Genomic DNA, 22,322 nt, shown 5'->3' with positions numbered 1-22,322 from the left:
AGTAATATTTCAGATGATTACAGACACAAAAATATATAATAAAATTACGCGAGCAGACGCTAATTTGAAAGTCGTGGTTTAAAATTCTCCCCCAGCCCATAGTTTTGAAAACTCGTATGAATTTTTTTCATTGTCGGAGAAAACATACAGCACACGTGACCTGCAGAAAAAGATAAGTTTGTTTGGAGGGCAACTTTTTAATCTTGACAGTTATCTAATGTCACAGTTGAATTAGAAAATCGGTTACTTTTGAACAGCGATCGAACGGGTTCAAAGAAATCGAATCAAAGAAGCGCGCTTCAATTGCATAAGAATGTAAGTGTAATAATTTTAATATTTTCCCAGGAATAGATAATTTAACTTCCACGGTTTACCAACAGTGGCATTCTAAAACTATAAATGGCGTTATATTTTAATAAAAAGTTGAATATAGAAAATAATTTTACTACCTTTATACCCTGACACAATCGTTTGTTGGTTAAAAGAAAATTGATTACTTTTTCTAATCTTTTTAAAAACACTATGACTACTGGAATTTCCACAGCTCTTAGTAAAATTTAAAGAGGTTTGTGTTTTAAACAAGAATTTCCTCTTCAAAAATATCACTTCTACTTTCGTAAGCCAGAGTTTTCTTATCGATATATTTATTAAGGTGTGAATAGTCAGTTATTATTATTACTAACCGGCAATTGTTAATAATAACCAAATAGGTCGGTTAAAATAAATAATTTAAGCTAGTTCATCACATCAATCTGTTATTATTAATAATAACCAATGAAGTTTGGTCAATGTCATTCTTTCGTATTTTTATTGGGAATATTTCCGTATCGTGATCTGCCACGAAAACTACAATCGCCAAGGCGCCAAATTGATTTTAAACAGGATCTTTTTTTCAAGTAGATGTTTGCCCGGGGTGGCTAAAAGTTATACCCTTCAAGTTGGTCCCCTTCTGTGGGGTTTTTTTTTTTTTTTTTATGTAGTTTCTCGCTGACTGCTGCCCGGAAGTTGACAAGACATGGCGATTATTTTGCCACAGATCACGATACGGAAATTTACCCTTTTTATTTCTAGGCCAAAAGAAGTGGGTATTATTAATTTTCCCCGTTTAGTATTAATAAAACCGGATTTATCGCTTTAACCGTAGAACATTTACAAATAGGCATACCCAAATCCTACTGCTATCTAAACCGTTTAATTGCATTGACCAAAGTTCATTGGTTATTAATAACCTGTTAAAGGGAATAATTTACGATTTTTCTCACTTTGATCAAAAGATGTAGTTATTATTAATATTGACCAGTTAGTATTAATAATAACCGGATTTATTACTTCTACTGTACTCTCTTAAAATAAATAAGAGAATTACCCCACTCAAATCAACTTAGTTGAATACACCTATGCTTGAGTGAAATACTTACTTTGCTTTAAATCGAACTTGAGTGGCTGATATTTAAGCGATACTTGAGTTGTTTTCACTCCAGTGAGATTTGATGAGTGAGTTATTTATTATTTAAGTGTCCACAAGCTATAAGCTGGCATTTGTTTCGTTTTATTCTAAAAAGCAAACGATAATAAATCTAAACCAAATTGTTATGTTCCATTGTTGTGTGATATATTAGATCTGTTAAGTTTTTCAGAATTAGTCGAATTTAAAGAGGCTTGCGGTCAATGTGAATAGTCAGTCATTATTAATATTAACCGGTCAATATTAATAATAACCAAATAAGTCGGTTAAAGTAAATAATTTAAGCGAATTTATTACTTTAACCGTACTCTCTTAAAATAAATGAGAGAATTCCCCTACTCCAAAAACAGGGAAATTTTTTCAAATCAACTTAGTTGAATACACCAGCTATAAGGAAATTTGTATCACTTTATTTTAAAAAGCAAACGATAATAAATCTAAACAAAATTGTTAAGTTTTACGATCTAAACAAGTTATGTTCTTTCTTTCTTCTATTTTACGTTTAATTTCTTTTCTTGCAAATAGGTCTCTCAATATTTTGATGCAAATTAATCTAAACGATCATTTAATTAATAGCGGTAATTCTGAAGAAAGCGCTGTTTTAATTTTTGGTAAGTAAATATACTTTGTTGCTCGTAGTCCTAATATACTATTATTTTTAAGATACTATTACTTAAAATATGTTCCATACACTTTCCATTTGAATAATCTGTTTTTCAGGGATTTTAAATAATATACTAAACATTTAAATTAAAATGTTTAAACATTTAATTATGAAATATTAATTAAACATTATTAAAACATTTAATTATGAAATATTAAAAAAATATCTGATTCCGTGCTCTCTGTCAAAGTATGTGGTAATATATTAGTTGTGTAAAGTTTTTTATAATTTTTTTTTCTTTTGATATTTAATGAACAGACTGAAAAGGAATAATTTAATTCAAAGGTGATTTAAATGACATTCAAGAAGAAATAAAAAGTTGTAGGAAATAACTCTAGTATGATTGAAGTAAATTCACTCAAAGGATGCAAATTATGAATCAAAAAATAATTTATATTCACTCAAGTTTGAGTTAAAATCATGCACTTAAATTATGGAGATAGTCTACCAAAAATGATTAAAAATCACTCAAGTTCGACTTAAAACGATGTAATCAAGTGATACTGATAATCAATCAAAACACGATTAAATGTCACTCAAATTCGATTTAAAATTATGTGCTTAAACTTGAGTTATTTCAGTTGACTCTTTGAATTGAGGGATTTTAACTCAAGAAAATGAATTTAACTGAAAAGGCTCCTTTTTTTCAGACAAATGAGTGAAATTTCACTCAAGTTGAGTTATTTTAACACGTTCATTTTAAGTAAGAAATATATTAACATGAAGTGATTATCTAAAATACATAAATGATCAAGTTTTTTTTTTTGTTACCACATTTTCACACCAAGTAAAGAGGGAATTCAACATTCTGTTAAAAACCTAAGTATTTGTATTAAAACGGAATCATATATTTACCTATTTCACAAAAGTTTCCCTCATAAGAAGAACGGCATAAACATTGAGCACCATTTTTACTGTTTATACACTTTCCGCCATTTCTGCAAGTAATATTTCTGCATAAATCTGTATCTAAAAAAAACAACATTTTTGAATTCATTACTTTCAAAATGATTTACATTGTATCAATAAACATTTATCCTTATTCCAAGGAACCACAATATATTCATGAGTAAAACGGAAAGAAAGAAATCTTGCTTAATGCATATTTTCTGAAAGAAACAATCAGATAGCCTCTTTGCTATTTTGCAGTTTTTTAGTCGGAAGCTTCTTATTGATACATTTTCTTAAAAGAATTACTAAAAAAGTTAGTTTGAAATACAGAAACGATCAAGCTATTTTTTTTCTTTCATTATTTCATATTTAAAACTAATAAATGCAAAAGTACTACAATAAAGTAAAACCTTATTAGGATGATAAAAACCACAATATATATTTACCTATTTCACAAAAATTTCCCCCATATGGGGAAGGGCATAAACATTGAGCACCATTTAAACCGACAGCGCACATTCCTCCATTTCTACAAGAAATTATTTCACACGGATCTGAAAAATTAACATGGCAACATTTATTTTCTTCAAAATGTTTTACATTATAAAAATAAACATTAAAGCTTATTTCAAGGAAACATATCATTACATATTTACTTACGAGACGAAAAGAGAAAAAAATCTGTTTTTTAAGGAAAAGAAAAGCCACTTAAAGAAGAAAAAGAAGTCACGTTGCTGTTTTTGTTGCCATTGGCCATTAAGTCAGAGGGGATGTAATAACTCACCATTTACTACACGGAATCCTCGGACAGCTGGATTCGAACTTCTATTCTCAGAAACGTGAGTCCAGCGCCCAGCTAACTAGACGACCCCGGCCCCAAGTATTAAAATAAACCTTTATTATAATGAACCTTACTTATTTTTTATACTTTTTTTCAATGTTCTATAGGTAAATATTAAAAAAAAAAATTTTTTTTTTAATTGAAACAAAGAACGTATTTTTACAACGGAAATATTTTTTTTTAATTTTTACATCAAACTATTCTTTAGAGATGTCTCCAAATACTGAGTTACGTTTTAAGTTTCTGGAAAGATAATCCATATGGACTGGAATACCTCATTAAAATGAAGATGTAATTTTCTGTTTATAATGGTTACTTTTAATATTAAAATGGTAGATTTTAGTGAAGAAACTATTGGCGCAGTTTAAACTTGTTTCAAAATGAATATATTTACACTTTGGGTAAATATCTAACCCTAACAATCGTACAGGCTACGTCTTAAAAGGCTGTTTTAAAACCTCCATTTGTTGTTATAAAGAACATTAGCATCTCCTTTTTAACTATTTAAAACACACTACGACCACTGTTACAAGTAGAAAGATTTCGAACGAAACTAATATTATTTTTAAAAAAGTGTGTAAATAAGCAAATATACTTTTTGCTAATGCTGACCGGCCTTTGTAGGGGTCAGAGAACTGGGCTAGCATCAAAAGGTTCTGGGTTCGAATCCCCGGCAAGGCATGCATATTGTTTATTATCTGTACTATCTGTCCTTACTGTGGGAACTTGGCACACTTATGGTGGCCCTGGAAAAGTGGCCAACAAATTTGCTCTTCTAATCCCTGTATGACTTAACTCATTCCCCATGCAAACATTGGAAGAAGAAAAACTTTTTTTTAATATCAATTTCCTTTTCAAAAATATCACTTTAACGTTTTTGGTCAGAGTTTTCTTTTTGATGTATTTACTTTACATATTAATCGTTTTAAAATTGAGACTAGCATAGTTTTCTTTTTGTGACCACATTTCCAAACTCATAAAAGGCATGGGGTAACTCTTACATTCAAATTAAATCCTATCTGCATAAATAACAAGAGGTTCGTATATTTACCTATTTCACAAAATTCTCCCTTATAAGGAAAACGGCATAGACATGCAGCACCACTCTTTCCGTTAATGCACTTTCCGCCATTTTCGCAATCAATGTTTCTACATAGATCTGTATCTGGAAAGAAAAAAGCATTTGCGCGTTCTTTATTTTCCAAATGATTAACATTACAGCAATGAACATTAAACCTTATTCCAAGGAACCATAATATATTTATATGTTATACGGAAAGAAGTAAATCTTGCTTAATACTTTTACGAATATGAAATATGTGTAAAAGATTGCTTGTGACTGCTTGTGTCTGCGAGTCTCTGATGAGTTCATTGACCCCTAGCAACAATTTTACCATGGTCCCCAGTTAGGTTCAAAATTGGCTCGATATGGAACATGCACCGAGCGACCCATATTGGGATGTCTAGATTTTTTAATATGGGTCCCAGAATGACCTATATAGGGCCAACATTGGCCAATATAGAACCTCCATTGGCTAAATAATGGATACAAAATATCGGGTGAATATAACACTTATAAAGGACCTATATTGGTAGTAAAATGAATGCTGATGAAATGAAAATTGGTTGTAAAAAAATATCTTGCGAATTGAAAAATTTTATATAGTTCCAATATTGGGAAATAAAGGTCATTTGAATCGTTATTGAGCCAAGATTCATGAATATTGGCCCAATGATGGCCCAAGTTATTTTGCTAGAGACCCGTTTGAAATTTTGAAAACTTTATTTTGTGTGTTGCACTGATATTTGTGCTATAATTTAGCACTGGAAATTGCTGTATCTTCTAGAAATGTCTGATAATAAATTTTTGGAGGCTTGAAGACAGCTTTGCTCATCCACACGAACCCTCTTTGTGATGGGAGTGGGGACAAGAGCAATATAACTAGGGATAAGTTGGTTGAGATACTTCAGGATGGAAAAACAAATGAACCAGGAGCAACTGAAAGTTAGCCAAGTTTGACGCCAACCTAGAGAAGATGGTAACCGAGATGGACCCCAGTCAAGAGCAGCTGAAACTCAGCCAGAATGAAATTAAAAGAGCAATATCCTGTGTAAAGGAAGTTCTCCAAAAAAGTTTTAAAAAAATAAAATTAGAAAGAATTCAGTTGAAGTAGAATTTTCGGAAGAAAATAGTAAAATTATTTCTATCGAAAATGCCCATACGTCACAATTCATCCAATTGACGTCCGGAGTTCGTCCGCATGATCCAGTAGACGTCATGGAACAAACATAGACGCCTACTAGACGTTTTCCTATATCTTTTTCATGGATAATCTGCAATGCATAGTTATCAATAAGTACAGACGTCTTATTGATATTATATTCCCTAACAACTACAGCCTTGTTACTAAACAATATTGGGCCCTATGGGATTCACTCTATATTAGAAGTGGCGTGTTATACATAAAATGGAAATTTGATGATAGGCGGTGCTTGAAATGGCTGCTTCACGTCGTGGGGTTCGAATCAGGAAGTCACCATCTTCAAAATCAAAGGTAATACATTACAATAGACTAGCCCCTAATCATGGTGTAAATTAATTAAACCATAGTGTTTTTCATTATAAATAACGTAAAATTTATTTATTTTCTAATGTGTGCTTATCTGTTTTGTGTTAATTTAAGTTACTATCATAGTTAAACTTTTGTAGTGCCAAGTCTTATAATGTAGTTTAGTGCTGTCGGGGATTGTTCTGCCCGGGACGTGCACCACTTGAGGGGAGAGCAATGTTACGAATTTGTAAAAAGGAGTATAATTTTGTAAATATTTTTTATTAGGCTAAATATTTCAAGTAGATTCTTAATAGACAGTTTTATTACACAATTTTCAAAAAAATTCGCGTAATTCTAACGTAATTTAGAAAGAAAATAACGCTGAATGCATTTTCTACGGAAAACTCGGTTTGGCGACAGTTTTGCCGACTTGGTGATACTTGAGGACCATTTTAGCGACAGAATGATAATTCTGGAAAATTCAAGTTTCGAAGCGATAGGAGTAGTTACACCTTTATGCAACTGAAACTTGCTTCTTCGATCCGATTTCTTCTAACCAGTTCCATCGCCATTCGAAAGTGACCAGAATGTGAATTTCCGTTTATAATGATAAAATATCTGTTTATAATATTAAAATAGTAGATTTTAAAGAAGAACCATTTGTCGCAGTCTTCGTTTGGTGTTATAAGGAAAATTGACAATCCCTTTTTAACCACTTAAAATACGCTACGACCACTGAATTTTTCTTTTAAAAAACGTTACTTTAACGTTTTTTTTTTTTGGGGGGGGGTCAGAGTTATCTTATTAATGTATTTTCTTAACAATTTAACAAAAAGAAATCATTAGAAATATTGAGATAATTTTTTTCTTAACTACATTTCCAAACCCACAGAGAGCAGGTGGTAACTTTTACATTCAGTTTAAATCTTACATGCTTAGATAATAAGAGGTTCATATATTTACCTGTTTCGCAAAATTTTCCCTCATAAGGAAAACGGCATAGACATTGAGCGCCACTCTTACTGTTTATGCACATTCCACCATTTCTGCAATTAATATTTCTACATTGATCTGCATTTGTATCTGGGAAAAAAATTGTACGTTCATTAATTTCACAATGATTAACATTATAGCAACGGACATTAAACTCTATTCCAAGGAACCATAATATGTAAGATCGAGAGAAGTAAATCTTTTTCGTCGAATGACATGCCAGCCCTTTGTGGTTTAGAGTCTTCCCCAGAACATTCCTCCGTTCTCCAGTGCTAATTATTAGCATTTTGAAATCCTCTTCCACACACTCAAACCATTTGACTAAACCAAGTCAACCACACAGCAAGCCAACAGTCAAACAAAGGCCAGCCTTTAACTCTAGCTCCCATTGATTTGCAATTGAAGATCTTAAATGTCAAGGAAGAAAGGTTCACTCTACAAATATGCCCCGCAAGCTTTAAGCAACTTATTTTGATGTATTTGTTGATATCAGCTTCCTAGAACAGCCTATATACAGTGCACTCTCGATTATCCGGGTTAATCACCGGGACAGGTCGCACGGACAATCGAAAAACACGGATAATCCGAAAACTCCTTTCATTAAAGAAAAATTCAATATCAGTACAAAAAATATAAAAATTACTGACATTTGCATGCATAACATCAAACTAGGAATTTTCCTTATTAAAAAATGTGTAATGCGTCTTTGCCATATATAGATACACATATTTTACAAACCGCAGTAATGTCACCGTAATCAAATCCTCCCATATAATCTAATAAAGTTTCCACAGAGCAGCAGAATGAGAAATTGTATTTCATTCATTTACTACATCTTCTGCATCAGTTACTATCATCACTATTTGATTTAACAACATAACAATGTCTTCATCAGTCAAATACTGGAAGCCAGGCTCACATGCATCACTTTGAAACCAATCTTCTAAATTTTCTTCATCAAGAATTTCGAAACCTTAGCTTGTTCGAGAATACTGTTATCAAATTTTTCTTGAACATCTGAAGAGGATTGTTCATCAAGCGGTATGATCTTTCTCCACGATCGTGATAACGTAGACAATTTTACCTTTGACCATGCTGTTGGTATTCCATATACTTCAATCCAATAACGAACATTGCTTCCAAAAATTTGGTAGTGTTATAACTTCATGAATCAAATTTTTTTAATCTTGAAAATGTTTCTCTTTATATTTTTTGTGTGACTCCGGAATGAGCACGGATAATCCGCAAACCGGATAATCCGCGCACGGATAATCGAGAGTGCACTGTAGTTCAAAATTGAGTTGTTGTCTTTATAAGCCATCCATATTTTCAGCACCAAAAATATTTCACTATACTTTTCTCTCAAAATCAGCAAGCAGGTCTGCTTGTGATTTGTTTAAAGACCAGGTTTCGGATCCTTAAATTAAGACAGGTCTAATGATTGTCTTATACAGCATTATTTTTGTTCATTTTTTAATTAATTTTGACTTAAAAAATATTCTTAATCCGTGAAGGCATCGCGATTAACTAATATAATCTTTATTTTTCTCTTACTTCTGTTCTTATATAATCGTTTAAGGTATTAACATTTGAACCAAGACAAGTGAAATTGTTTACAATTTCCAATTTAGAATTTCCAATTTAGAATTTCCAATTTCTAAAGATTTGAAATTTGCAGGTTAAAGAAAATTTTGCTTAATACATATATTGAGCAGGAAAAAATTAGGTAAACTTTTCTGGATATCATTTTAGTGGGAAGTTTTTTATTGATATATTTTCTTTACTGAATAACTCATAAAAGTGGTTTGAAATATATAAACAACCAAGGTAATATTTTTTCTTTTGTTATTTCATATTCAAAGCCCAAAGGAGCTGAGGGAATTCTCATATGCAGTTCATACCTTATCAGTTACATCAGAACGAGACTGCTTACCTTTACTATTTTCACAATACGTTCCTTCATATGGGGCACGGCATACACATATACCACCGTTTCTACCAACAACGCACATTCCGCCATTTCTACAAGGCAGTCCTGCGCACGGATCTGAAAAGATAACATTGGAACATTTATTATTTTCAGAATGTTTTACATAATAAAAATGACCACTGAACGTTTTTCCTCGGCACCATAATATAATCACATGTAAGAAGGAAAGAAGTAAATCTTTCTCAGTACATATATTTTGAAAGAAAAAAAAATTTGTAGATACCATTTTAACGTTTTTTAGTCGGAATTTATTCATATATATGACGGAAGGAAGAAAATCTTGCTTAATGTATATTTCTTGTAAGAAAAAAAATGAGGTAAACTTCTTTGGGTACCATCTTAGCGTTTTTTGTTGGAAGTTTCTCAGAGATGCCAACTTGCTCCGAACAGCAGTGACCGGCGAAGCCAAGATTATTAGAAACACATAATTCGAGAAAATTTTTTGTTTGTTTATATTATTATCATTACTAAAATGGTTTGAAGAAATTAATGCAATATAGAACACACAAAAATAGTTTTATTTATATAAACAGAGATGTTAACTTGCTCCGGACAGAATTAATATATTTTAAAGTGGTAGTTTATCAATTGTGATTCTTGGTTTAATAAATTCAATTTAATAGATTTTTATCAACCACTATTTCTAAATAATTCGTAGGCTTATATCATTTACCACTTCATAGTACTTATGTCATGCTATACCTTTTAAAAAGGAAGCAAAATAGTCAAATATTTGCAAAATATAGAAAAACAGTTCCAGATCTCAGAAATCACTTTCTGAAACTACAACGACTTCTGCTACTTTGCTTGAGTTCGGAAACTCTTTAACTAGGCAGCAATTCTCCAAGCTTTTAATTAGGTTAAATGACTTCATTGGGACATCGCCCTCATCGAAACAACGCACTTACGACTGAATGTCAAGCATTCTTTTCCTCTTTGTCTCACATTAAGCTGAAAGCCAAATCAATTTCACTGCCACCAAAATGTCGCTTTCGACATCAAACTCACAATTTGCATACTACGAAGTTTAAAAATAAGAAAAAGTTGCATTTGGGACTCTCTTCTTCCATTTTATATTTAAAAAAAATTTGTACCGTTATTTTATGCAAGACATACAATATCCTTTAATTGTTTTAAGCTGTGTATATAAACGAAAGGTAATTTTTTTCCGTTATTTCATAATTAAAACCCAAAAGAACAGAGGGAATTTGCATATTCAGTTAAAACCTCATCAATTTCATTAAAACGAGACTGTATATTTACCTCTTTCACAATATGTTCCCGCATATGGGGAAGGGCATACACATTGGGCACCATTTCTACCGACAACGCACATTCCGCCATTTCTACAAGGCAGTCCTGCGCAGGGATCTGAAAAGATAACATTGGAACATTTATTATTTTCAGAATGTTTTACACAATAACAATGGACATTAAACCCTATTCCAAGGAACCATGCTTTACATAGTATAAATAAATATTAAGCGTCATTCCAAGGGACCATAATATATTCACATATAAGACGGAAAGAAGTAAATCCTGCTTAATGTATATTTTTTGAAAGAAAAAAAATTAGGTAAAATTGCGTAGATAACATTTTAACGTGTTTTTTTGTTGATATATTTTCTTTGCAGAATAACTCATAAAGATGGCTTGAAATATATAAACAATCAATTTAAATTTCTTTTTCTTTCTTTATGTCAAATTTAAAGCTCAAAAAAGCAGAGTGAATTCTCATATTCAGTTAAAACCTCATCAGTTTCATTAAAACGAGACTGCATATTTACCTGTTTCACAATATCTTCCCGTATATGAAGGGCGGCATACACATTGGGCACCATGTCTACCAACAACGCACATTCCTTCATTTCTACAAGGCAGATGTGCGCACGGATCTGAAACGAAAACATTGGAACTCTTATTATTTGCAAAATGTTTTACGTAATAAAAATAAACATTAAATATTATTCAAAGGAACCATAATATATTCACATGTAAGGCAGAAAGAAGTAATCCTTGCTATATACATATTTTTTGAAGAGAAAAAAAATGAGGTAAACTTTTGCAGATGGGTCATTCAAAAAATACAGATCACTTTTGATAAATATGAAATAGAAAAAAAATTGTAATCAAAATTCTTCTGAGGAGGTTAATCACTTATTCAAAAATTAAAATCAAGCTTTGACAGCGAACTTTTGAATAATTATTAATCACTAGATACACTTTAAAACTTCGACGCATAGACTGAAAAATGTCTCCTGTGTTACCAAAATTTAAATTATCATCCCATTTTTAATTCGAGAAATAAATAAACAATTTTGTAAGGTAACACTTGGATGTGAAAGTTCTTTTCTACAGATAAAGTTTTTTTTTACTTATGCATGTATAATTGTCATTAAATAAGCAAATTATGTCCTCTTTGTTAGTATTTTAATATTTTTACAACTTAAAAGTTTACATAATTTCATTAAAAAATACGTTGATAAGAGAAATTTATAGAATTCATAATGATATCTATCATGCATTAAATATTTCTTATTATACTTTTAATTAAAGTGTTTTTGTCTTTTTTGAGGTAAAAAATAAATGTCAGTTACACAGGGGACATAGGGTAACACAGGGGACACTAAAGTAACAAAGTGGACATACGTATTTAACGCCAAGAGTTAAACAATTTGAAACGTATTACGACGTATTTTATTTTTCATAAACATCAACGGAGCCATCAAATTGTTAGAAAATTCAACTTCCTTTCATTTTTAAATTTGGATTTTGTAGAATACCTATTTACATAATCAAACTGAATGTAAGTGAATTGAATCTGTTCCTGAGCTAAAAGTTTTCTTATCTTGTTTTATTTCTGGATTGGCAGTTGTTATAAGCAATGACAAAACTCCCTTCTACTTTGTACTCCTCAAAAGCAACTGATCTAAAACAGAGATATCCACTATCTTATTCTACAGTTAGCTGATGTTGTCCCTTTCACCATAGGAATTTAGAAGTCGCTTCTTCAGTGATGCAGAATGGTTTTATTTTAGTGGATTTACGCACACGATGTATAAACTGGTGCACATCTGTTATGTATGTACCACATGCCACAATTTGATCTGCTATTCGCTTTAAAGTTCCACCAATTCTATCCGCTGCCCCTTTTCCATGCTGGGATTAATAAAAAAGACCACGTGCCTCGCATGAAACCATATTGAAAAAGCCTTTGACTAAATAAATAATTATTATTTTTCTGTCTATATTGAGTGGAACAACCATCAGAAAAAATTAAAGAATGTCTATCTCAGGATCAGTTTCCTTAACCATTTTCAAAATGGCCGTTAAAAGATCCCATATGGCACTGGGGTTATGTTTATAGCTTGCAGAAACAGTGCTAAATGATACAGATTTTTTTTTCAATTTCACAAAGCCCAATGTTTAAAGTTATTAAATTTTCTGAAGCACCATAATGATGTGCTTGAATTCTTCAAATAATTCGAGGTTGTAGTTCTCGCTGAAATCTACATGTCTAACAGCTTCATTAGGTTGGAGATTTTTAAACTTCATATTGTTTCTGAATATTTAATATATCTTTTATGAAGAGGTTAAATTCCACCTAGTGTTGAAAATGGAGAAGTCAATCATTTTTGAAACCTTCTTTACACTTAGTTTCTTTCCCTCTTTTTCATAAAGAGCATTTTTATAATTCTATTTGGCTTTTGCATCTCTGTTTATTGCATTAAAAAGAACATTGTTTCTGTAACAAGATGAACATTCTTTACGCATGCAATATTTTTTAATCAGGGCTGCATACTGTTGCTTCAATTAGATGATTAATGTTATTGGTTGGAATTATTTCCAACTTTTTAAAAGCAGTTATTTTAAATTTTACATTACTTTCCAATTTGCATAAACATGTATATTGTGTGTCAACTGAAGGTGGCAAAACATAAAAGGGACGGTTTGTAGCATAAGAAGCATAAGAGCACTTTCCACCATTTTCAAGGAACTTTTTATGTAAGTGTTTCGTCGCATCTAATAGGAAACTTTTCTTTTCTGAATACTTTGTTGCAGTTTCCTTCTTTCCTGCAGTTGCTCCATTGTGTGATGTCATTTCTTATATAAAATTCTTGAATACTATTTTTATTGAGAAGCTTTTTTCTCAACTCTGTACTCTTTTATCACCCTTTTTTATCACGATATTCTTTAAGATTTTTTTCTTATTTCTTTCTCATAAATTTTTGTACTGTGATGATGCGCAATGTGTTATAGCATTGTATTTAAAAAGTTGTGTAGAACCCTTTTTATTTCAGGTGTAACCAGGAAAATGTTTTCTCATAAATTACTTAGTTTCAAAGCGTGGAGTTAAATTACAATCCTCGTATCTATTCGTAAACTTTGCTCGATACACCATTTTTCTTCATTTTTCTATCCTTTGTGTAATTTCTTTTATTTTCCATTTTAAGTTTTATTTTCTCCTCATGAAGTTTTGCACTATCTTGCCTCATTTCTTCCTTAAACTGCCAGTTGACTCTTTTATTATATTTGAAGTTAAAAATGGAAAACCGGTTTTTTTTTTTTTACACTTTCCTTGTTCTAATATTACACCACTTTTTTCTTGCTAATCTATGTTTTCTTGCAGACACGTCACTTGTATTATGCTATCTGTCACGAGCCTATTTGTTACATTCTACTTTATTTTTATCAAGTTTTCTCCTTTCTCTATAACGGAGTTGTTTCTCAGCAGCTATTAATGACATTATCGAAAAAAAGAACACAAAAATAAGAATAACCTCTGTATTATAGGAATAAAATTATTTATGGAAGGATCGCAAAATAAAAATTTAATGGTCCTTTAAAGTAACACTACCAATTATTAGTTTAAAAAATTCTGTTTCAAGTTAATAAAAAATTAGTTCTTTATGTGTCTTTGTAGGTGTAAATTATAATTTTGCACAAAATTTATTTACCCAAGTCTTGGCAACTTAATAGTACAGAAAATTCATTCAAGTCTCCTGCGTTACTTTGTGATGTCATGTGTTTCCAAAAACATGGTAACACAGGGACAAACTGAAATTTAAATTCTCTCAGAAATTAATGTTTGAACAGAAACATTACAAAGCTACGTGGAATTTTTTTTTAAGTATTATTTATAATTTAAAAATAAAATAAACTACAATTATTGTTATTATTTATAGTAAAAATGTAAGGTAACATAGGAAACATACAAAAAATAAACCGTACTCAAAAAAATCATTAATCATCCAATTTATTCTTCAAATTTCATTTCCTGAAAAAATGGCTGCCTTAGAAGAACACTAAAAACATAGAAGTGCATGAGTGTCTACTGTTGTCAACTTTTTAATATGTATTTCTAGCATGAATTTTAAAAATAAAGTAGAGGTGACACATTTCTGGGACACATATAAGTTTTCTTTAAAAGACATAAAAATACAGAAAACTAATACAAAAAAACAGAAAGGAATGATATTTAGGAACACAGTAAGACAGTAAGGACCCTGAATTATGAATTAAAAATAATATTATGTAAAAGAAATGTAATGAAAAAAGCTAAATAAGTTGCTGGGGCATAGCATTTTTCAGGAAACAATTTTTTATAACCTAATTGCAACAGTAAAGGAGAAACGTAATTGAAAGTTTCAGAATCATATTAAATATTTAAAAAAAATCTGAAATTTATTATTTAATGCTTAAATTTTGCTTGGGTACAAAATTGTAAGAAATATAATAAGAGAAAGTGCCGGACTCTAAAAGTGTGCTTGGTTTTTAAAATGATCCAGACACCATTTTAAAGTTTTTTAGTAAGAAGTTTCTTATTTATATATTTTCTTTACATAATAACTAATAAAGGCAGTATGAAAGATGTAAACAATCTATGGTAATTTCTCTTTATTTCATATTTAAAACCCTAAAAGGCAGTCGGAAGTCTCATATTCAATTAACATTTGATCAGTTTTGTTGAAAGGAGACTGTATATTTATTACCTGTTTGACAATATCTTCCCGTATATGGCGGACGGCATACACATTGGGCACCATTTCTACCGACAACGCACATTCCGTCATTTCTGCAGGGCAGTGGTGCGCACGGATCTGAAAAGAAAACATTGGAACATTTATTATTTTCAAAAAGTTTTACATAATAAAAATGAACATTAATAAGTATTCGAAGAAACCATTATGCATTCACATGTAAGACAAGACGGAAAGACAAGACGGATCATGCTTAATACATATTTTTGGAAAGAAAGAAAAAATTGGTAAAATTTTGAACATACAATTTTAACGTTTTTTAGTTAGAAGTTTCTTATTGATATATCTTCTTTACTGAATAACTCATAAAGGTGGTTTGAACTATATAAACGAACAAGTTAAGTACTTTTTCTTTTTTTCTTTTTTATTTAAAACCCGAAAAAGTTGTGAGAATTCTCATAATCAGTAAAAAACCTTATCGGTTTTAATAAAACGAGACTGCATATTTACCTGTTTCACAATATCTTCCCACATATGGCGGACGGCATACACATTCGGCACCATTTCTACCGACAACGCACATTCCTTCATTTCTACAAGGCAGTGGTGCACACGGATCTAGAAAGAAAACATTTTGATTACTTTCTGAATGTTTTACATAATGGATATTAAACCCTATTCCTAGGCACCATAATATATTCACGTGTAAAACGGAAAGAAGTAAATATTTCTCAGTTCATATATTTTGAAAGAAAAACGAATTTGTAGATACCTTTTTAACGTTTTTCAGTCGGAAGTTTCGGATTGATATGTTTTCTATGCAGAATTGCTCATAAAGGTGGTTCGAACTATATAAACGATGAAAGTATTTTTTTTTCTTTTGTTATTTCATATTTAAAACTTCAAAGAGCAGTGAGAATTCTCATATTCAGTTAAACCCTTATCAGTTTCGTTAAAACAAGACTGTGTATTTACCTGTTTCACAATATGTTCCCACATATGGGGCACGGCATACACATTGAGCACCATATCTACCGGCAACGCATATTCCTCCATTTCTACAAGGCAGGTTTGCGCACGGATCTGAAAAGATTACATTGTGGCATTCATTATTTTCAAAATGTTTTACATAACAACAATGGATACTAAACCCTATTCCAAGAATAAATAATATATTTACGTGTAAGAAGTAAAAAATCTCAAAAGAATTCAATCTTTCTCAAAATAATTTTTTTGAAGAAACAAAAATGGGTAAACTCTTTTTTATATTAGTCATTTTTTAGCTTAAACTCTTTTTTTTTCTCAATGTTCAATAGGTAAATATTTAAAGAACGTCGAGACAAAAAGGATTATCTCTAAGAAATTATGTCCTTTTTTTCACCGGTACATAATTCGAATCGATCAAAATCAGAAAAGGAAGTTATTAAATTATTCCCACCTTTAAATACCATTAACTTCGAAATCATGCCACAATCATGCTTTGGCATGTAAAAAGGAGACAATGACAAGGCAAACGGAAACACTGAATTTATCCATATTTTTTCCAACCGCTGATATTAATGTAAAACCAGTTAAATGGCTTCTTAAAAATCATGTTAGTTTATAGGGAAAAATTTGTCTTTTGGACAATTTGAAAATATGTTTTTTAATTGAATATATTTATATATATTGAATTGAATTGAATGAATTGAATACCAAACCCTTTATTTAAGTAAAAAATAAAAATTGTTTGTTTCGTTAAAGATTATATTTTCAGAATTATTCGACGTTTACCGCTTCAAGCTCTGCTTGTCAAACATATACATATGTAGAGATATGTATGTAGATGGCTACGATAAGGTTAAAAAAGATAAAACTGATAGCTAGCGAAACTATTTCTGTAACAGTTTATTTATGGGCAGGTAATAGTTTATTTGTGATTTGATGTCTTTATTTCACCACTCTTTAGTACAAATTACATAATTACATTTTAAACTAATGTTTAGACTAGTTTGATGTTGAAAATATGCAGTTTCATGAATTCACTCTAAAATCAGTCATTTTGTGCACATATAATGTGCTTACTTCCTAAAATAAAAAACAAAAATTAAATGTTTTATTTGCTTTATATTAAAAATCATTTTTCTATTACTTTTAAGTATATTGGCTACGACATTTATATTTTTTTACATGATGTTGCGTGCACATCATATCAAATTTTTATGAAAAGTCGCATTGCGTTGAGAGAAATTAAAGAAATAAATAGTCCTTATCTTAAATTGAAATCATCCCATCGTCAGGTACGGTTCTCAGAAAAATCATAGAAATCAGGAACCGAGAGGTAGATGAACACATTGATCAGTCTGCGAAGGGACCAAGGAAGAGTGGTATTCGCTCATTTTAAATCGGTATTACGTAAAATGTTCGACTTCACGTGAAGGTCTTCGGGCTATCAAAGCGTAGAAACCTTCTCCTCTGCAAAGATTTAAAATTTGTGTCTCCAAATCATCCTCAGAATGACCTCAGACAGTCACTACTATCCCACTGAACATCTCCAGTGCGAAGTAAACAGAATATTATTACTCTATACTCTGTTGCAAGTTAAGAAAAAACTATTATCCTTATGAAAAGAGAATGTTTGCATCTAAGTGCACGCCAAAAAAGATGCCAAGCTCCCTACGCAAACTATCAATATCGCCAACTCTTAACATGACGTTGCCCAGCCTCCTGCTTGATAGCTTTCTTATTAATAATAATAAGATTTATTAATAACAATAATCAATTAACAAGTAATAAGAATTAATAAATATTATATTTAAAACTCGTAACTAATATAGGAGTTTCCGTTCGCATTTAAAGAAACTAATGAAAGAATGATAAATATTGTTTCCAGCAGACGATTTTCTTCAACAGCTAAAGAAAACTAAAACTTATTTCGCATTTCATTTGTTAAGAGCAAGTCAGTATTAGACGCACCATTTTACATGGTCCAATCAAATCCAATGCTCCTGAAACGTCGTACAGCTGCTTCTTTTTCAAGAACGAATATTTACCAAGTATATGATTCCAGTAAGACTTTGAAACTATACATTTTTTTTTAATAATCGTAACAGATATCGTATCGTAAAAGATAGCACGAATTAAATTTTTGCCTGTCATGTTTAACTTTTAAACGATTTTACATTGTTCTGAAAGCATATAGTCACGGATGATAGCCTAAATTGTATACCGCAATCGTATTTTCTTAACTAGCAACGGAGTATAATTGATATTTTTTTGAACAGAGATAAACTCAAAACCTCAATAATAAAAATCTGAACTACATTTCAGCTATAAAATATAACTATCCGTCTGAATAATTTTTTTTTAACGGCAGGAACTGAACTTATCGTTCTTCGCCTAGGAATATGCCGGAAATGTTATATATGCCGGATTATCATTTAGCGTTACATAGTGGTCACCGGTAAACAAAGTAACGGAGGTAGACAACATTATCCACGCCATACTACCACAAATACTCGTTCTTATGGGGAACCACATTCACACATAACAGAGGACAGCACATAGAGGGAAACATGCATGCCCTGGGCGGGATTCGAACCCGCAGCCATTGGCTTCGTAGTCAGGCACATTAACCACTGGGCGACCTCTCCGGATTAGTCTAAATGAACAAAAGCCAGCAATGCTTGTTTTTGCAAAAAATAAAAAAAGAGCATTTAAAAACTTATACTTAATAAAACTAAGAAAATAACAACAAAAAAACTATTTAAAAAAAGTTACATACCAGAATTAGCACTATGATTTCCAGCTAAAGAATCAACACTAAAATTTCCTGCTTCGACATCTGGACTATATCCACCAGCACCTGCTGTTACTCCTAAAATTATTTCAATCAAAAACTCAAGACTTTTTTTTTTCGAAATATAATTATAGCTGAGAAATCTTTTTCTCTCTTATAATTTCGAATATCACGATGAATAAAAAGTAAACGCAATCGTATTTTTAGTAACAGAAAAGTTTAGGTAGGAATATCCCTGAATTCAGATTACTGAACTCAGACTGGCCGAGCTCATCTCTTTGTTAATGCAATTTTACATGGAATTTACATTATATTTAAGATTATTTACAAAGAGTTTGATTAGAGTAGCGTTCTCTGGCTTACTGTAATAATACGATACATTTTTTGTAACTACTGCACATTTAAAGTTTGATTTTTGTAAAATTGAAACATAACACTGATCTAAATTTAAATGTTACTTTAATACATCCATCACTAGCTTCATGTCTTCAGAATTTATTCCACAAATGTTACCACTGCCTGGGATTGACAGGAAGTGTTTCTCTAATGTGGTTACTGTCATATTCCATAAATTCATTTTATGTTATATTCACTTACGTATCGTAAAGAGAATACACCATTTGAAAAATACAATTCATTATTTCAAAATTAAATTAAGCTGTAAAGTTTATCTTCAATACAAAATTTGGTCCTTGCTTGACAAATTCCTACCACAGAGCAATATCTATCCTTAAGACGATGGCAAGAATACTTGAAAAATCGAGATCTTTCGTGCTATAGAAAGTTGTTGAAGAAAGTTACTTTGAAGTCTTAAATTAAAAATTCTTGAGTGGTATACCCTACTCTAATAATTCAGAACGTAAGTGAAAATCAAGTTAATTCTGTTGAACTCAAATTTGAAAAATACCAACGATTCATGGTGACTGACGCACTGTAGAAAGTTGTTGAAGATAGTTACTTTGATATCAAAAATTGGAATTTTTGTGTTGTATATCCTCCCGCATTTCTTCAAAACTTTCAGCGAAAATCACGTTCATTTCTGTCATACTCAAATTTAAGAAATACCAAATGTATCTTACGTGCTGTCGAAAGCTGTGTCAAACTATTGATAAAGGCTTTGGATAAAACCTATGGGCATAAAGCTAGAGATGATCAGATCCAAGCAACACCAATGTCTTTCTTGCTGTTTGTCTCTAATGCCACTTTTTTTTTTTTTTCTTTCCTCCAAGCCTTGGGCATGTACCTAGGTTATTAAAAACCCTTAACCATATAGCCCAAGACTTGGCCACTAATCCAGCTCCACTCCAGCCTACATAACATGATATTTAAAAAAAAGATATGTATATATATTTTTTTTACTTAAAGTGTGGAATTTAAGAAGAAATAAGACCAAAAAAAAATATACATGTGAAATGGGAAATTAGTAAAAAGAAATGAATAAAATAAATTAATAAGAAAGAAAGAGAAAAAAAAATATAGCGTTAAAAAAAACTAATAGAGATGAAAGTATTACTAGATATAGAGAAATCTTAATAAACAAATATATATATATATATGTCTTTTTAGTAGGGATGTGTATAGACTTGATTGGATTGACGTAGCTCTTTTAGATCGTGCAAGTAAGTTGGGCAGGAAGGTGAGGAGGCTCTGTGATTACAGTCCAGATTTAAATTGGAGTCTTGGTTGGATGAGTGACAGTTTATGCAGAATTCTTCTTTTTCTGAGCAATTTTCGATACTGTGACCTTTGTATCCGCACTTCTCACAATAACAGTATGACTCAATACATGTGTTTTGGTGATGACCTATTGTCTGGCATTTTCTGCACCTTAATAAAACCAGTCTTTTTTTAATTGTACAACGTTGTAGACCAGCGTAGAAATAATTAAGATTCAAAAGCTTGATGGAGAGTTTTCTGTTGACTCTTATGATGATGTGTCTCTTAGAATTATCTCTTTTATGTGGGATTTCTTTGGTCAGTTTGATGATATCATAGGCAGGGTTGAAATTGCCATTGATTTTTATCAAGTTAATAATCTCAGTTTCTGTGAATGTGACAGGTGTGTTAAGAAGAATTAGAGAGAACAACTTTACGTCTTTGTCGTGATATTGGATGCCTGTCTTTTGTAAGGTTGAGAGTACCGTTTCCTTATGCTGATTGTTATGAAACTTTAGTTCTAGCATCTTACTGCTTCTATAGACTTTTTTCACGGGCAGTTTAGGTTCTTCCTGAATCAGCCTTTCCACAATATCAGTTGTGGAGCAGTCTTCTTGTGGTTTTACTATTATTGGTTTTGGTGGTATTATTACTCGTGGAACATCAACATTGATAGAGGTGGTATTTTCTAATTTTTCGAGTCTTGCGTTGATGGTCTTTAGATTCTCTTCAATTTGATTTAGTGGGTTTGAGGAGTGAACATTTAATGAAAAGTCATCAAGTTTTATTCGCATATAGTCTATTTTCTTGTCCAAAGATGTTTGGAAGTTTCTAGAATTTATCAAGTCATGAGTTTCTTGTTCCGAAGTTATCTTCCTTATTTGTTGAATTGCATTGATACAAGCAGATCGTGGTTCTTGCGGAAGGAATATTTTCTTATGATTGCTGTAGTTGATGTTTTTCTCTATTATATGTAGAAGGCGTTCTATATCCGTTTTAGTCTGTGACATGATGGAGGTATTTTTGTTGGTAGAAGTTGGAGTATCACTGATGATGCAGTCGTTGGTTACCGGAGAAGTATGTTCATAGACAGAAGTGAGATCAACGATTACTGAAGGTGATGTATTAGTATCAGGACATTGTATGGTTTTATTATCTTTTCGATGAGAATTTTTTGATCTGGAAGGAGTTTCTGTGAGTGAGATATTATAGTCAACTCTTTGAAAGTTTTGTGTAACTCTGCGTTGGGATCTTGCTGATCTTGCAGGATTTTGAAAATTGTCTGTAACTTGTGAATTAGCCATGAAAGAAGGTAGTCAATATGTAAGCAGAAAGGGTAAATAGAGCTCTTTAAAAACGTTAGTTAATGTAAAAATACAAATTAAAAAGAGTGGCAATGGTGAGTCAAAGCCTGGCCCCTGATAAAACCCAGAGTAGAAGTTAATTGAGAACCGATGCTCCATTGATAAGGTATATCACCGCCAGAGAAAAGAGGTGTGGGAGGATAAATA

At 31.3% G+C, this 22,322-nt stretch overlaps 1 protein-coding gene across 10 annotated transcripts in view; it reads right to left on the bottom strand.

The window, feature by feature from the left end:
- Window positions 1-22,322, bottom strand: part of LOC107438374 (uncharacterized) — a 140,239-nt gene that overhangs the window by 6,854 nt on the left and 111,063 nt on the right. For 5 of the 10 annotated variants that reach the window (XM_087163198.1, XM_087163202.1, XM_087163203.1 and 2 more), the window contains 11 exons: window positions 19,141-19,233; window positions 16,353-16,460; window positions 15,888-15,995; window positions 15,390-15,497; window positions 11,184-11,291; window positions 10,660-10,767; window positions 9,340-9,453; window positions 7,377-7,496; window positions 4,913-5,026; window positions 3,467-3,574; window positions 2,985-3,098 (listed from right to left, as the gene is read on the bottom strand). In XM_087163198.1, the coding sequence (XP_087019324.1) occupies window positions 2,985-3,098; window positions 3,467-3,574; window positions 4,913-5,026; window positions 7,377-7,496; window positions 9,340-9,453; window positions 10,660-10,767; window positions 11,184-11,291; window positions 15,390-15,497; window positions 15,888-15,995; window positions 16,353-16,460; window positions 19,141-19,233 (1,203 nt within the window). The remainder of the gene's footprint in view (window positions 1-2,984; window positions 3,099-3,466; window positions 3,575-4,912; window positions 5,027-7,376; window positions 7,497-9,339; window positions 9,454-10,659; window positions 10,768-11,183; window positions 11,292-15,389; window positions 15,498-15,887; window positions 15,996-16,352; window positions 16,461-19,140; window positions 19,234-22,322) is intronic. The other 5 variants (XM_087163199.1, XM_087163204.1, XM_087163201.1 and 2 more) reach the window with 5 other exon arrangements.

Source organism: Parasteatoda tepidariorum, chromosome 5, assembly GCF_982258835.1.
Source record: "Parasteatoda tepidariorum strain Cologne lab strain chromosome 5, Ptep-v5.0, whole genome shotgun sequence".
NCBI classification, from domain to species: Eukaryota; Metazoa; Arthropoda; class Arachnida; order Araneae; family Theridiidae; genus Parasteatoda; species Parasteatoda tepidariorum.
Note: the sequence above shows the minus strand (reverse complement) of the source record. Positions and strands in the feature narration are given on the sequence as shown.